Source organism: Aulonocara sp. 'chitande type north' Nkhata Bay, linkage group LG5 (assembly GCF_057382095.1).
Source record: "Aulonocara sp. 'chitande type north' Nkhata Bay isolate Kocher_YH1m ecotype deep benthic linkage group LG5, A_spYH_male_GT1.1, whole genome shotgun sequence".
NCBI lineage: Eukaryota > Metazoa > Chordata > Actinopteri > Cichliformes > Cichlidae > Aulonocara > Aulonocara sp. 'chitande type north' Nkhata Bay.
The window spans coordinates 36,339,526-36,356,694 of NC_141348.1; the positions used below are offsets into that span (position 1 = coordinate 36,339,526).

Genomic DNA, 17,169 nt, shown 5'->3' on the forward strand with positions numbered 1-17,169 from the left:
CACAACAAATCTGCAACTGATGTGCTGAAAAAGAAAACAATCAGTGTTGAAATAGGCCCAGTCAAAGTCGCTGAGCTTAATCTGACCAATATGATGTAAACCAGGCTTCTTTCTTTGAGGCCGACCTTTAAAGTGAACTCAGAATTGTGATATTGATGGCATCAAAAGCTGAACTAAGGTCAAACACCAGAAATCAATATTAGAAAAAAATAAACAAATTTATAACATGTTAGAGGAGTCTCGCTCGTTACCTTTAATAACGAGCCAGAAAAGCTGTTTACTTCAAGCTGTTTTTAGTCTCAATATAGTGTTTATTGTAAGAACATTAGGGCAGTTCTTCTCAACAACTCTCAGCAAAAAAGCAAAGAAGTATCCCTGATGTACAATTTTAATCCTTATTTTTTCCACTTTGCACATCAAAGTTACAAATGAACATGATTCATCTTCCTTTATCAGCATTGAGTTAAATGCCTTGACCCGCCAGCTGCTGCTGCAGATGCATGAATGTGTCACAAGCACAGACCTTTACAAATCGATTACTGAAGGTCCTGAAAACACAAACTGGTTTCCTAAATGATTAATCATTGGCATTATCACTATACCTGCTGTGAGTCTCCTTCTGTGTAAGGCAGTTTGGTGGACACATGAAACATGATCTCCTTATTGTGAAAATTTGTGTAGACGGATTCTGTCCCTGTCTGGCCATGAGTGACATCGAGTCCCCCCCGAAAACTGAAAAAGAAAGGAAAGAGAAGACAAAAGAAAGATAAGGGCAGAGGCAATAAAAATAAGAGAGGAGGAAACAAGAGAAGAAGGCAAGTATAACACTGTGGTTAACAGCAGAGAGACACAAGACGAGAATGATAAAGTGGAAAAGTGGAACATAGGTGCGTGCTCTCTGACAACTGTCCATCCATACTGATTCATCATTGGGGAAATGCCAAGGGCACTTTTTTTGCTTGCTTAATCCCTCAGTCAATACTACAAATATCAGGGCTTTTTACATTGCTCTTTAAGCCAACACTGATCAATAGAATGATGCATCTCACATCATATTCGAGTGAGAATAACCAAAAGTGCTTTAAAAGGTCAGTTTTTCTGTTTTTGGGGGAAAGACTTCATAATGCAAAACTGTCCAAACCCTTTAAAGTCATGAAGTTCAATCTTATGGCCCAGAAACTCCAAGAACTCAACAAAGGCTGGACTTTCTTCCATGTTCCCAAATAGCTCCTCCTCTGATGTCTGCAGGGAAGAAGCAAATAAAATTTTCAGGAAGAGTGACTTCAAAAGCTGAAATAAGCTGAAATAAGCTGCAGCAGCATCACTGAAGTGCACTCACCTGACCAAACTTTTGATAAATAACCCCAAACTTGAAATTGTTGCTAATTACATGCTCATCAAAGGTAACAATGAGCCTTGATGCCTGAGGATAAGAGAAAATTGAGTTTCTAGTCCGATTCATGGTACTTTAGTATTGCGGGATAACGCGGATCAAAAGATAAAGTGGCAATGAGGAGTACTGCTTACCTTCGGATAGAGGACAGGGTAAAACCTATCCACGTTTACTTCTTCACAAACAAGCTGTGAATGAAAAAATACACTTGACAAAGTCAAATTATATGCAGAGAGATTTTTTTTTGTGTGTATGAAGATAATCATACGTTTTTACCTTGGCCATCTGAACCACGTTGGGGAACTCAGTAAGGCAGGAAATGGGAATCACATCATGATAAGTTTTTTGTTTTGTGCTGAAAGGCAAAAAATATGAAAAGTCAAAACGTCCTCTGTTCTATTTCTAATCCAAAGGAATCCTGCTGGGTTTTTGGTTTCTTTCTATGATGCTTTGCCTCCAAGCAATTGAGCTGTCAATTCAAAGAGGACCTTTCCTATAGATGTTGTGTGAAGCCGGGAGCATAATGGTCTTTACACATGATGTTTCCGAGCCAAAATTGCCTGGAAGAGGGTTGAATGGGGTGTGTGTGTGTGTGTGTGTGTGTGTGTGTGTGTGTGTCTAGTGGTGGTGGGGAGTACAAGGAGTACAATAAGCAATACTAGGAAATCTGCGCACCCAGTGAATGCTTAAAAGCAGCCTGTGTCCAGAAATTCTGAACAATAAACAGTACATACAGCAGCACTTCACTTTTGGATCTTTCTCATCAAGAGTTACTAAAGATGAGAAGATTGATATTACTTTCATGATATATATACAAAGATAATATCAGGCTAGAGGCAGCCAGTTAACTTAGCAAAAAGTCTGCCTCTGTATAAAAGTGAAAATCCAGCGCTAAAGCTAATTAACTCCAAATATATAAACTCTTGTGTGCAAAACTTTCCCTCAAACACCACTCACAGGGTTGCAAGCATGACTTAAAAGTTACTCAGCCTGCATGCTTTGGATTTCTCCACATGCTTAAATCATGTATACTGACTCACTAAAAAAGAGATTCCCTGAAAACGTATTAATTGTACCCTCTGATGAAATTTCAAAAATCAAACTTATTATGTAGAGGTCTCAAAAACTCATACAAACTCATGCATAAAATATTATATATTTGGCATGGAATTAAATTTGTACTCTGCAGGAACAATAATATGGAGTTATATATACTCAGATTATCATACTTTCAAGGGTATAGATGATAATAATACCACCATTCATAAGTAGCACTTATGCAGTTACTGAAGGAACTGTGAGTGAATAGCATACATACATTAAAGGTTATATGGCATGTGATGCAGGAAAGCTGGATGTAAACTCGGGGTGAGAAAATACCGTGTCATTGCTGTCTATAGGGGCATTTCCAGTAAAAACAATAAAAACAGGTTATGCCTTATCATGGAAATCATACAGGTGCTTTAAATATAACTGTGCGTCACTGCCTATGGCTACACAATTCGAGGTGACTGTGGGTGGTGCCCGCCCACTGAGAAACATCACTGTGTGAAAAATGTTGTGGGCAGAGTGGCTGTTACCTCACTGCACACTCATCCACTCCGAGGCTTCATTAACAAAGAGGAAACACAGCTCTTAAAATCAAGAGGAATCTCTCAGGTGCTAAAATTAATTCACAGGTTGTACGGTGCACTGAGTTCTGCCTCACTCCCCCTCATCAGTCTCAAGGAGAATATGAAGGAGTGGTGAAGCTCACTGAGTGAGATTTAGGTGATTGTGGGTGGCACTACACATGCACAGCGCAGATATTGCTGAGTATCCTTCTTTTTAACAGTTTTAAATCCATATTTGTACACAAAGGTGTTTGTAATTATACTGTATATTATATCACCTACTTTTATATTGACTACAATAAAATGATTGATACAATGCTCAGCTGGACTCTTGTCTAAGTGTTCATTATTACTGGCGATTGCATTTTAAAATGCATAACTGAGGCAACCTGTGAGAACCACTGACTGTATTGGGGGAACTGAGAATGCTACCTTGCTCTGTGACATTTTCCCTTGATTTAAAGTTATTTTTGAACAAAAAGAAAATGTATCCAGTGAGGCATGTAAAAAAATACTCAGTACTTAATAGGTGTATTTTGGAAACTGTCAGTACATGCAAAGAAAACAAATAAGGAGAGTTATTGGACTGTTGCAGATTCGGTGTAAGAAAAGGCAGTGAAGACAGAAAATAAGTGAGAAACAGAAATATGAAAAGACAAAATGAGATAAAGGTAAGTGGTGGAGGGGTAGGGGAGTGAAGTCAAGGGCTGTGATTATAAAAGAAAACTCAGGTGAATAAAATCACAAATGGTGCAGGAAACAAGTCAGAGATAAAGATAATAGGAAACTGTACCGAAGCATCAAGCGCAGATGCTCTTGATCCCCAATGACATCATACTTCATTGAAAAGACCAAGTGGCCCAGGGCAGCATCCATGGTGTAGTAATTAAAGTGTTCCTAGGGGAAGATACGCAGAGGAAATTTTAATGGAAGAATACATATTGTTCCAGTAGTTAGCAATAGAATAATAAAAATGTTTTTGTAAATTACAAATAAAGAGGCTTAAAGAAAAAGGCTTCTGTTTAAGGAAAGTGGTTGACCTCCTCTTGCAGAAAATGTACGAGCGTACATTGAGACAACTTTTGCGAAATCTTGTGTTGCAATGCCAATTTCTTTTGCTACACAATAGATTTGCATTTAAAGTAGACAGTTGGCTTCACACCACAAGATGAGACTTTTGCCAGTTTTAAGAAAATGCTAATAATTATACTGTAAGTCTTCAGAAAGCCAACTACTATTACTCTGTGCCTAATGTTTACAAATGACACAAACACACACGTTCTTCCTTTGCTTTCATTGCCCTGTGCCTAAGTGTTAGATGTGTCAGGAGTTTTTAGAAACAAGTGTTATTTTATAAGAGGCTCAATCAAAAGATGGGTCTTCCTCAATATACTTGCACATTTCAAGGTTACATACTAAAATGAAGAAATAAAGATTAATCCTTTAAAACAAAGGAAAAGAAAGAATAGATTTTGCTTCTTGAGTTTTACCTTGCCCATGAACTGCTTCCTGTAGATCTTTGCAGTACTGTTTGTTTCCAGTTTAATGTGGGAGGTAGGACAGGGAGGTTGATCTGCCTCTGGTGGGTCTTTAGGTTCATGATTGGTCCCCTCAATCCAGTAGCCTCCAAACTGGGGCAGGAGTATGAGTGGAAAAGGACTGCTGCGACCCAGAACCTGGAAGTCACAGGAAATAATGATAACAGAGAAAAGTAAAGTATAGTACCATTATTAATAGTGAGTGTTTGGCACCATGCACTGCATTGCTTTCACTGCCTCAGAAACTGTGTATTCCCATTTGAATCTTTAGCATTACAGTTTCTGACATCTTTAAAATTGCTTTGTAGTGTGTAAACTATTTATACGGAGGATATGTGGACTATACCTCATGAACGCTGGGATAAGGGATGTAGTCTTCTTCTGTCTGCAGGGACAGAAATGAATATGAGTCAGGCTGGCAAACAGCCGCTTGTAGTCATACTTTCAGTTTTGGTTCTTTGGAAAACAACGATGAGCACAGACACTGTGACAGAATATTAACTACAGTAGGTTTCAGTTCTGCATTGTTCTGTTACTTTTTCTTATTCTGAAATCACGAAAGAGGCCACACTGTCAGCTTTCTTTGAGAAATAATAAATGAATAAACGCTTTAGCTCTTTTGTTATTCAAGAAACTGTTATCTAAGGCTTCAGTCTGTATTCATTGTCCCAGCTTTGATTACGTAACTATTAAAATGTTATTTAAACTTGGCCGTCATCTGGCAAAGGTTTACATATTTTATAACCTCCAGTATCTGGGTGTTACAACCCCCCAGGGTCAAAATGATAACAGGACAACCCTTCACCCACAGTTATATTCATCTGGATGTCTAAAAGTTGACATTATAAAGGCTTACTTTCAGTTATTGGTAGCTAATATGTGCTGCAATGTGTAGTAAAAAAAATCCCTGAACAACACGTAATAGCAAATATTTTCTCTCATTTTATCCTCTTACACTTGTATTCACTTGCTGCAGCATTAATTTTTAATGCTTGTTGCACTCCATACCAACATTTGCTCAATTTAATATACTGGTTTTCTCTTTTCCTCAAGAATGTTTCATGTTTCCAGCAAAGCATAGCAAGATTTCTTTCATTACAAGCTACGGGCAACATGTGGCAGAAGTGACACTGAGAACTTTGTGAAATGTGTAAATGAAGGTCACACTCCCTTACATAACAGTTCTTGTGACAATGCACAGAGGGAGAGGTCAGAAATGAAGAAACTTGGTGGACCAGTAAGAATGTAAGCAATTTTATGGCAATTTATATATAGTGAACGACTTAACTGATAGATGCTGTCATTCATACATCAAGTGCAGGAGCAGTTGATGGAAAAAGCAACTCTCCATTGATGGTCTTTTACAAGATTTCCTGGCTAATGAATTTACCCAAAATATGCTTCTGTTGACATTTGTGCAAATAATTTGGTCTCTGTTTGTTTTCATGGTATGAGCTAAAGTTAGTGGGAGAAGTTAATATTAAATATTAGTACAAAGGATTTGATACCAACATGATAATACAAAGAAGGCTTGTTTGGCACTAAATAATCACTTGTTTTTTTAATTTCAAGGTATAAGCAGATGTGATTATAAAAACCACAAATATCAAAAGCCTTGCATAATTAAATTCTGGCCATCTTCTCGGCCATGTCCAGACAGCTTCCTGCACCGGTGCTATTTTTAGATCCCTCCCTGGATGTCTTGTTCAGACTTACAAGTTATGTGTTACAATTTTACCATGAAACTCAGACATGGGCAGAAAACACATATGAACTTCTGTTTGACCCAAAATTCGTGTGGAGAACTGTCAGTAGTGATACGTGCTGGGTCCCTGGCTATGGCCTAGTAGTTTTCCACAGTTTTTAGCAGACAAGTCCACAAGCCCCAAAGGCAATTAAGCAATTGAAGAATGAGAGAAGAAGCATATGCTTTTGTCCCCACCCCCCCCCTTCCCAACATTCATTGGGTTATGCACCACAGATTCATTTCCCAGGGTAAGACTGTAAATGTAGAGTTCTATTGTAACATCCGGAGGCATCTAAAAGAGATCACTGGGAGGAAATGATCTGAGCTGTGGTTTCATGGCAGCTAGCCATCGCCTGCTGTTTTTCTGGCCATGCCGATATAATCTTTGCCCACCACCTTGGACTGCTTTCCAGGAGATGCATTGCTTATCGCAGAGGAACACAATGAAGCTTTAACAGCCCCCCCCCCCAAGAGATCTAAAAAACATGCAGCTGCACTGAAAACAGTCCAGAGGTGCATGAGAATACAACCCTGAACTTGAGAAAGGCCAAATTTAAATCATGCAAGGCTTTTGATTTTTATGCACCTGCTCTCAGAGGTTTTTTAACACACCTTGTACATCATTGAGTTTGGGGTCTCTTAAACATAAATCTTGGATAAATACAGTTGTAGCTTGAATCAAAGGATAATAGATGAGATGTGTGATTCTTTATAGAGATAGTACTTTGTGCATTCCTAATTTGACCGTAAAATTGTTTTACAACTAAGCTGTACACAGGTGAAGTCAGCCAAACCCTGACCAAGTTACAGGGTTTTGCAAGAATTTATGTTCTTCTGTTTGCTGATTACCACCTTTTGTGTGTCTTTTTTTTGTGTGCCTTGAATAGTACCTGCATTAGGCTGTCTAGGTAACAGACAGAGGGTAACAGAAGATTTTGCAGTGCTAGTCCCTGTCGAACTCCTAACTCACCCAGTGAGCACCCTAAAGCCTGTCTGACAGCCGATAAGGAAAAGGTTTCTAACTTTGCCATTACAGATGCTTTACCAGACTGCAGTCTGAGATGTGAGGATTTACGACTCACTTTGAGGGGAGGAGGGAGGGGACATCTTTGCTCATCCATTCTGTAACCCTGTTAAGATGAGAAGGAAAAAATAGACAGGATACTGATGGCACAGGTAGGATATCTAAGCAGCTGTTGACACATATACAAAGAAATACAGATTCAGGACAATGCTGGCTGTCAGTACCTTATGCAGCAGCGTAATGCAAGGTAATTTTACAATACCTTCAACAGTTCATTGTGACAGAAAATAATCTAGATCACCAGAGAAAGGTGATTGAAATTACCAGAGAAAGAGGAAGTAAAGAGGACCAAGGAATTAGAAACTATAGTAGACAGAAAAAGCGGCAAGAACAGAAAGAGTGCGTCCATCAAGCTATACAAATGATTTCACTATCCACAAGTCTACTCAAGGGCCATAATAGGGTTATAAATAATCTCTCTCTTCTTATTCTTTCATTGACTAACGCTGACAGTTCCTAAAACACAGAAATATTTCCTGATCTGCATATCCAAGCAATTTTTTGTCTAAAGAAGACAAATCAAAGGGAAAGTGCACATGTGTTCACCAAATCTATTCTCTGAAAGCTGTTCATGTTTTCACTTCCATCATCCACTTGACCCTTCTGTGGACGGTACAAAAGACTATATAAGTAATATGTATCTCACCTCATGCTTTTTATGCCTGCGAGTCTTTCAGCACTACAGCTTCATGGATAAACCAGTCGCATAGCCTTTATAGCACTTTTGTAAAGCTAAATAATGATTTTGTGACTCTTGGGAATAAGATATTATCACAGTAGACCATTTAGATTAAAATAGTTTCCTGTGTTGACATACTTTGATCCCTAAAAAAAAAACATCACGTAAGATGAAATACCCTTTCTCATTTTATAGGCTACCTATTCAATGCTAAATAATGTGGTTGATGCCTACATAATTAGACTCTTTTTGAACAACCCGTTTTAATGGTTTTGCTTTCTTTCCACTGGCTTACTCAGTATCTGGAGTACTTGCTTATAATTTGTGCTACACTGAAGCACTAGCTCATTGGCTATAATAAAAACTAGATTTCTACAAGTCAAGCTACTTGATGACACAGATGTGAAGGGAAAACACAAAGGATCTGTTCAGCACATTCAGAAGAATAAGGTTTCTTGCTGCAAGAAGACACATTAATAGTAAATACATGGACACACAGTGTTCCTGTATAGTGGAGTTACAGTGCTGAATACAAAAATAGCAGGAAAAACCGAAAAAAAGTGGAGTCTCAAAATAGAAGTAAATAGAGATTTTGTGTCCAAAGTGAAAATTCTGAGTCTGTGAGGGAGAACGGGTTTAAGCAGAAAGCTGAGCCAGTAGAACATTTACAGTACCTGCAACCTCTCGATCATGGCAAACAGGTCCGAGGTCTGGAGGAAAGAAATCCAAAGTTTTAAAAAGGGTATATTTGTGGTGATATGCTTTCCTTCTCGGTGTTTACTTTGATTTCATCTCTGCTGAGTGAAAAAGCTTCCTGTGCACTCTCAAGGCAAAAAATTTCCTGTTGGAATCCCTGGCACTATTTAACGCCTCATTTTAGTACACCCTAACGCATCCCACTTGACACCAATATCACTGAGGCTCCCTTCAGTGCCTGGAGAATCCCTCGCTCCTCCACGCTTCAAGACAAACACACTGTAAACAAGTAACTCTTAGGGGGAAATGAGCATCAAAGCTCCATGGTGCTTCTCTCTGTTGCTAAAGCCAACAGCTCATCTGACTCTGCGCAATTAGCTGGAAGACACTCAGGTTTTGGTGTATGAAGCACACAGTCACATCACATGTGTGAATGAGACACACTTCACACTACAACCTATCAGGCAACAGGAAGAGTCCAAAACATGACATTAAAATAAATTATCATACATGATCTGGCAACTCTGTTTGATATCAGCCATGGTGTAATCATGATGCTTGGTAATGAGCACGTGTCCACTTAGGGAATTGATACTAATATTGCTAATTAGACACACAGATTTCAATGCCACTACTGGCTTTTCATTACACCCTAAATAATATATTTTTGCTCAATTAGGAGAATCACTTGTTGAGGTTAAGCAAAAGAAAATGCCCTTAGGCATGCACCCTCATCTGCAGAGGCCACATTAAGGATTTTAAGCAGCTCCAACCTGAGCTGAAGGAGGAGAGAACTGCAGCAGCCCTGACAGCAGTGCCTGTTGTGGGGTGAGCCCTCTGTTCACCATGTAACACAAGTGGACTGAAGTGCCAAGCTGATGTTTCCACATGACAGATTAAATTTACTGAGGAGCACTGCAGGGGCTTGCTAAACACACACACACAAACACTAACACACACACAACAACAGGATAGAATACACATGTATGCATACAAACATTTCACACATGCATGTGCTAAAATATACTTGCAAACTCATACATATATACGCCTCCACCCATGAAAGCATGCTTCACAAACGCACACACATCTGATCCTGACCTAGTAAAGCCAAAGGTGCAGCCCCAGTCTATTGTTCTATGTGAAAATAAACAGTGCCATATGATATTCAAGGAGATACTGCTCTCTTGACTGCAAAACAAACATCAACAAACACTGTCCTAGGCTGAACAGATTATCAGTGAACCACACAGACTCCACAGCAGCCACGTCAGTGCCGAATTCTTTTTTTTTTTTTGAGAGAGAGAAAAAGAAGCGGCGCACTCCCAAATTGTGGAGGCACTCTATGAGCACAGCAGCACACAAACCCTAACAATGCAAGGAAAACCATCTTATTATGAGACATACAAAATATTTACATAATGAAACCAGGTTACCAAGGTATGTGCTATTAACAGTTCCTTCCTAAAACAAAAAGATTAGTGAAGTGTTATCTGTCTGTGCAATTAACACAATTTCATTACTTCCTTTTCTACAACACCACACATACTATATTTATATTTGTGTTCCCGAGCAAACGTAAGAGTCAAGCAAGATAACAGAAATAACAAACTCAGTTCCAGCAAATGAAAAATACTCACATCACTTAAGCATCGTCTCTTGAAAAAAGGCTTATTGGGGGGACTACTGAGCAGTCTATCCAATAAGACATTCTCAGCCATGCTGAGCTCCGTCATTATTCCACAAGTACAGATGCAGTCAAGCTGACAAGAGCGAGGGTGTTGATGTCACTGTCAGCCCCAAGGAGAAATGCGAGCCAGACAATGACACTTTACATTCACTGTCGCTCAGGCAGTGGATTTGTGGGGAAAAAAAAACAAACTTATAGCTGTCCATCAAAACCCATATCTGTGTGTGAGGTAAAAGCAGCATGTGCTGTAATGTGAGGATATTATTGCCCTTCCTTCCCCTTTTCACCCCCCACACCCAACCCTCCACACCCCCACGGCAAATAGAGCTATGGTAAAGGAAGTAGGACGAAGGGAGGAACAATGTTGCTCCCCTCCCTTTGTACTCTGTGAAACCGTCTTCTCTTTTTCGTGCACACACACTTGCATGTGGACTTAAAACTGCATAGTTCTCTTTTTGCTGTATCACAATATGAGAACATTCTCTTCCTCTTTTCATTCATCTCAAATTTCTCAAGTCATGAGTCTCATCATCTCTTTCCCGTTATATAACTAAAGACCAACCTTACAGCTCGAGTTTCCCTGTGGTTTGCACTTTGAGAATCACTTCATTAAAAGACAAAGTAGCCCAAAATAAATGAAAGAGAAAATCAAGAAAAAAGACGATGAACAGAAAGAAAACAACAACGTGAAAGCTCAAAGCTTGCCTCCACTGGGGTAAATAAGTGAAGCTAAAATCTGCTCAGCGAACCTCAGCAATTCTAAAAATCATTTGTGCATAGTTAAAGATGGGTATGACACAAGAGTGCAAGAGAAAGTAGAAGAGAGAGAAAGAGATAAAAAGACCAGGGAGGCACTCTGGGATGAAAGGGAAGCTGTTCCTTACAAGCAGAACTTTTTCTTGGCTCGTCTCTTGATCAGGCCCTCCTCCAGTATCAGATATCTGCACTGACCCACTTCAAAAACAGAGGGAAGCTTTCAAAAGGATACATTTTAGCAATATACAGTATAAAAAGCATTTATATTTTACAATCAAGGATGAACATAGCCACTGGTCTTCACTGATTTCCTTTGAGGAAAACTAAAGAGTATAGGGTGACAGGATGACATGGTTTGAACATCTCGTATACAGAGGTATACATTCAGTAGAGTGACACTGCACCATGCAATTTAAACACTATCCCGAGGGTGCATTTTATTACTTTTTAAAAAATTTATTAGCTAATCTGTTTATTCAGAAACTGGCTTTAGCACTAGTTCACTTACAAAGTTACACACTTGCCCAAATGTCATGTAACAGTGGTAGATGACAGCAACGAAGTTGTGGGCAGAGAGTAGTGAACGCTATTCAGATTCACAATTAGTGTTAACATTGTTTCAGTTACAAAGCATACTGACTGTAAAGTCATGCTGGTGTGTGCAACATTTTAGCTTAAGTCGGTGGGAAATTCAACAAGCTGTTGCACAATCTTGATTTTAATAAGTGCAGTATTTGGTGTGATTTTAAGGAACAGTGTTTACTAAAAAAAAATGCTGTTGGTTGCACTTCCACTCTTCAGGACCTTCAGTCTTTTAAGCTGCTCTTTTGTCTCTGCCCTTAGAGACGGTTTGGAGCTGCTGCAGTGAATGTACTGTTAGCATGAGCTACACATCTCTTTTTCTTTGAGTGGATTATAGCCAATTGCTGGGCCTCAGATAGAGTGTGCGAGTGAAAGAGGCTGAATAATCAACAAATTCATTGATTGACTGATTTGATTGAATGGCTGTGTACATTTAAGTATAGTATGTCCATGAAAACATGTACGGACTATTTACATCAATGACCCATACAATCCAGACTTTTATCCCGCTCTGATTCAAATGCTTACTTCTCATTCTAACTATTCAAAACTAGCGCCTTTTGGATTTTGACAAACAAACTGCCAACACATGAGTCCAAACCAATATTCCCACACCTCTTCACACTCTTTTCATTTATACTCTGTGGGTTAGCTGCTTTCTCAAAGGCAAATCCTTGAGTAAAACAGAAAACTAAACTTCAAGAGAGTCGACCAATGGGCAGAGAAGCCTAGTATTTCAGCCAGAGAAAATCCATTGTGGTCCATTCATCGGGTCTGGCGCAAACTAGCCTGACCTTGCTGTGGCCACATTGGCCTCAGGGACACAAATGGAGTTCACACAGATGGCCCATTCCACTCCATCAACGCCTCAGATGAGTTGGTTGATTGCCACAGAGGTTAAGGTCTGCAGAACTTCTGCTCAGTTCTCTGTATGTCCAAGCAGGTTTCCTACTGTCTCACTCCAGTAAAAAGGAAAGAACAAAACATTTAGACACAGATATCCAGCAAGAAAAAAGACGGCAAAGATAATGAAATTTTACAAGAGTTTAATTAATTAGTGCTCATCTATTAATGTTAAACCGAAAGTGGTTAATGACATAATTTAAAAAAAGTACTCAACCAATGCAGCAGTTTTTATGGCGCTTTTATATGAGATAAAGTTTTATTTTTTCTAATCATTCGTCTACCCGTTGCACTGCATCTTGGCTGCAGAGAGTGTATTAACATATTTGAGGGTAAGAGGGTGTTACACTTGGAGCAGCTAATGTAACCTCAGTCACAAATGAGGAGTAGTTCACAGAGGTCCGCTAAGCATTTTTTTTTAAATGTCAAAATCTTCAAGGTTATTCCCCTTTCTTAAACTAGTACTTTTTAGCTCCCTATGCAAAGTGACATTTTTACATTTATCACCTGAGGCAATATATCAGGCTTTTCCCAGTTCCCATTGGAGTCCTGAGGCTTTTTTTTTTTGGTTTTACCTGCGTAATATTCTTATATAAGACCTGCAACTGTACCAAATCAGAGTTTTATAATCATCAGAGAAATCACTTCATAAACATGTGCAAATGCATTTGTGAATCTGAAAAGGGATTCCTATAACTATGCAGCTATGTCTGTAAGCAAAGCTTAACAGGCCACCATTAGTGTATTAGTATACCTCATATCAAATGAAAACACACAATATGCACTTAATAAGTTGCATTCATTATACATTTATGTGATTAATCTAATGTGGATTTGTTTTACTTAAGGGGCTTTTAACTTCAACCACTAACATTTTCTATAGCGATAAAAAATAAAGCATTACAATATTAATTAACTTCATTGTTTTAACAGCACTAGTGGGTTGAACCTGTTAACCTTTATGTATACATACTTCCTGTAAGTAATCCATTTTGGAAAAAACAAAAAAATAACAGCTCACTCTCGCTTCTTTCCATTTGAGACTGTGGAAGTATAAATAGCTCTACATTTTGACACAACAAACCACATTAAGAAACAAGAACATCATTTAAATAATTTGAACAGATGAAATGCTAAATCTATTCCTGAAACTCCATATGTAGATTATTAATGCCTTGCAAACTGTATTTCCCTTACAAGCATGACAGAAATACCCCCACTGTGCCTACACTGGTATGTACGCTATTAGAGAGGAACAACTGCCACAGATCTATATTTGTCCCGTAAGCCTGTGACAGAGGGCACAGACTGTCAGGCTCCACAACAGTCTGCCAACCGGAGCTACCGGGGGTGAAGGCAACAGAGAAAATTTGCACCTGGGGGTAACAGTTAAAGAATTTGATGAGCTAAAAAGAGAGAGGGCACCAATGAAAAATTAAAGACACAGATTAAGGGGGAGATGTATGTTACATATATAACATTTCATATGTAGCCCAGTTTCAGAGTAACTAGTTTTATTTTACATCTCCTACTGTGAGAGAATTAAGATGCAAATAACGTGCAAGATGTAAAATTAATCTAAGAAGTGTAACGACTTGCAAATTATTTTTGCAAATCTCATAAACCATATCAATTGTTTAAACTGAAACCATTACTTTTTAAAGAAAAATACCAAGATCAGGCTCCCAATTTTAAATTCCTCAAAGTCAAAATGTAACGATTTTGAATATCTCATGATCTGCAGTGCACAATATCATTAAATAGAAGAGAATCTGGAAAAATCTCTGTGCAAAAGTGGAAAGGCTGAAAATCTATATTGGATGGAGATTTGCTTTCATTGCATTCTGTTTGTATTTAAACTTTAGTAAATGTAATGTCAGATTGAGCTTAAAAAACTGCAATGTTAGTCATAGAAACATGTCACTCCAACCAGTTGTCACTGCAAGCTCTTCATACATTAATGCCTGGCTGGAACCATCAGATTTCATGGTGCTGGTATTTAGTTGTACCAGTTTGTGTGATCTAGTCCCTACTTACTCCCCATGCCTTGACATGGATTTGAGATCAGAGTGATCAGAGTGAACCTAAATTCAGGATAACTAAAGTATACGATGTACAGAAAAAAAGAGTTTGTGTGATCTAGTCCCTACTTACTCCCCATGCCTTGACATGGATTTGAGATCAGAGTGATCAGAGTGAACCTAAATTCAGGATAACTAAAGTATACGATGTACAGAAAAAAAGAGCCTTTATTTTGCTGATTAATCACAAGTCTGGAACAAAGGAAACACACAGCAGCTCTAGAGAGAATACATGTCAGCAAGACAGGAAGCACAGATGATCTGACAAGATAAAAAGGGAGACAGACGTATTAATACACAGTGGGCTGGTTAGTGAATGTCCAAAAGGAGGATAACAAGACACAGGTGAAAGCAATCGCACACAGGTGAAGACAGTCAATTGGAGGGACGATTGGGAGGAAATAGAGAGGAAGCAAAACTAACACAGGACAGGAAAGAAAACAGATCTTCGAAGTAAAACTGCAAATAGCCAAAGGAGACTGAGAAAGACATTCATAATAAAGCAACAAGATTTGCAATGAAACACAAAGGACCCAAGGCGCAAACACAGAAATAAGACACGGGAGGCACACTTGATACTACAACTAATAGATGAGGTGTGAAGTCAATATCACAAGAACTACAATTCACAGTAATTAGAATAATAAATCCTGAGTGCACTCTCTGGCTGCTACTGTTTATTTCTAATGTGATAGATGCACATTAGAGCTCTGAAACTTTAAACTGGTTACATTTAAACATTAAAGTCACATAATAAAGGAGAGATGGAAATAGTTTTAGTTTGTTGCCAGATCAAATGAATTAATTTTATTGATTAAGCAGGTATTCTCGGTGTGTGCTCTGTATTATAAAAGCTGCAATTCCAGCAGCGTAAAACAAACTCAGCAACAGATTAGAATCAAGTAAACTATAAAAACATTCTTACACGTTCTGCATCAGCACCTGAATGCATGTATATTCCAGTGACAATGCAATCCATAGTTGTTGCTGCTGTAACTTTACAGCTGGACCTCATTTCTGATATTAGAGCAAGGCACAGCTTAATAACTTGCACATAGAAAATATATTTGCACAGCAAATCTTTGTTGCACTTAAAACATGCTGTGCATAAAAGAAACCGTGAAAACATGGTGCTTTCAGATGGTTTCCAAAAGCAGCATGAATCAAATTTCCGAACATAACCTGCTCAAGACCAGGTTATGTGTTGAGAAAATGGGAGCCCCTTTTCATATGCAAGGTAGACCAGCACACTTCAGTAAAAGTCCTTCAGTTTCTAAAAAGACACCATACGCCTACAGGTACAAGTGATCTGCTTGTGTTGTCACTGCCTCAGGATGTTTTACTGACGTAAACCAATAAAGGGAGAAATTTACCTTCTAATGTACGCATTGTAAGAAAGGATATTTGAACACAATATTTTCCTAAATCTTGCAGTAGTTAATTGGCTCAACCTGAACAAAAAGTAACAGAAAAAAAGGAGATGGAACATAAAAGCAGTGGTCTCAGACAGGAGTCACACTCCTTTCTTCCATGTCAGGCTCTATCTTTTTTTTTTTTTTTTCATTGTTATTCTTTCTTATCCAGTAAAATTGTATTCCGGAGCAGTAAACCGCACATCGAAAAGTGACAGAGGTCCTGACCAAGCATCAGTACGTGAGAAAATGAGAGTGAGAATGTGCTTGTGTGAAATTTAATAAAAGCTGAATCACTAAGACTTCTGTAGCCGTACATACTTTTAAAAATAATTTTCAGTTTGGCCAAGCAGAAGTTGCAACAACCTATATGCGCCAATTATTTCAACTGCTGTCAAACTCTAAAACTGTTTCTTTGTCGGCTGCTGTCAGCTGTCACTGCGGTGTCTGACTGATGCAACCAGCTCCACCCCATTGATCTCTAGTTCCATCACAGCCAGCTGTCCAGTGGGTCCTTTCCATAAGATAAAGAAGTGTACTCGAAACCACATCCATAGAGCCTTACTCAGTCTAGCGCACAACTTCATGACGGAGTTTAATCACATTCATTCCCTGCAGTGCAGACTATATCAAATGCACAATTACTTTAAATATATTCCAAATGAAAAAAAGGTCTTTGGAAAACATATAGCAGGATTAAATCATCATTTGTTTGCTCTTCTCACTGAAACATTCAGACACACAGGGGGATCACTAGGAAACAGTAATGTCATTTTTCATGCCGACAGGTTGGTCTATATGACAATATCTTGACACGACCTTTTGACTTTTAATACCACCATACTCATAAGTGTGACAGTATTAATTAAAGAGATATTAATCAGGGCTGTAATTCTTATCCCAGTAAATGCTATTAATCAATCATGCATAGAAGGGGATGACACGTTATGCCACAATTACTAATATTATCAATGGAACTGAGTTAACCGTAACTT

At 38.6% G+C, this 17,169-nt stretch overlaps 1 protein-coding gene across 12 annotated transcripts in view; it reads right to left on the reverse strand.

Moving 5' to 3' along the window:
• The window catches only part of rap1gapb (RAP1 GTPase activating protein b), a 110,799-nt gene that overhangs the window by 11,946 nt on the left and 81,684 nt on the right, over positions 1 to 17,169 (reverse strand). For 9 of the 12 annotated variants that reach the window (XM_086293299.1, XM_086293293.1, XM_086293295.1 and 6 more), the window contains 10 exons: positions 8,729 to 8,764; positions 7,374 to 7,421; positions 4,891 to 4,929; positions 4,497 to 4,682; positions 3,800 to 3,903; positions 1,670 to 1,748; positions 1,528 to 1,581; positions 1,340 to 1,423; positions 1,142 to 1,242; positions 603 to 732 (listed from right to left, as the gene is read on the reverse strand). In XM_086293299.1, the coding sequence (XP_086149425.1) occupies positions 603 to 732; positions 1,142 to 1,242; positions 1,340 to 1,423; positions 1,528 to 1,581; positions 1,670 to 1,748; positions 3,800 to 3,903; positions 4,497 to 4,682; positions 4,891 to 4,929; positions 7,374 to 7,421; positions 8,729 to 8,746 (843 nt within the window). In that variant the 5' untranslated portion in view covers positions 8,747 to 8,764. Of the gene's footprint in view, positions 1 to 602; positions 733 to 1,141; positions 1,243 to 1,339; positions 1,424 to 1,527; positions 1,582 to 1,669; positions 1,749 to 3,799; positions 3,904 to 4,496; positions 4,683 to 4,890; positions 4,930 to 7,373; positions 7,422 to 8,728; positions 8,765 to 10,390; positions 10,719 to 17,169 lie in introns of those variants that run through there. The other 3 variants (XM_086293292.1, XM_086293302.1, XM_086293297.1) reach the window with 2 other exon arrangements.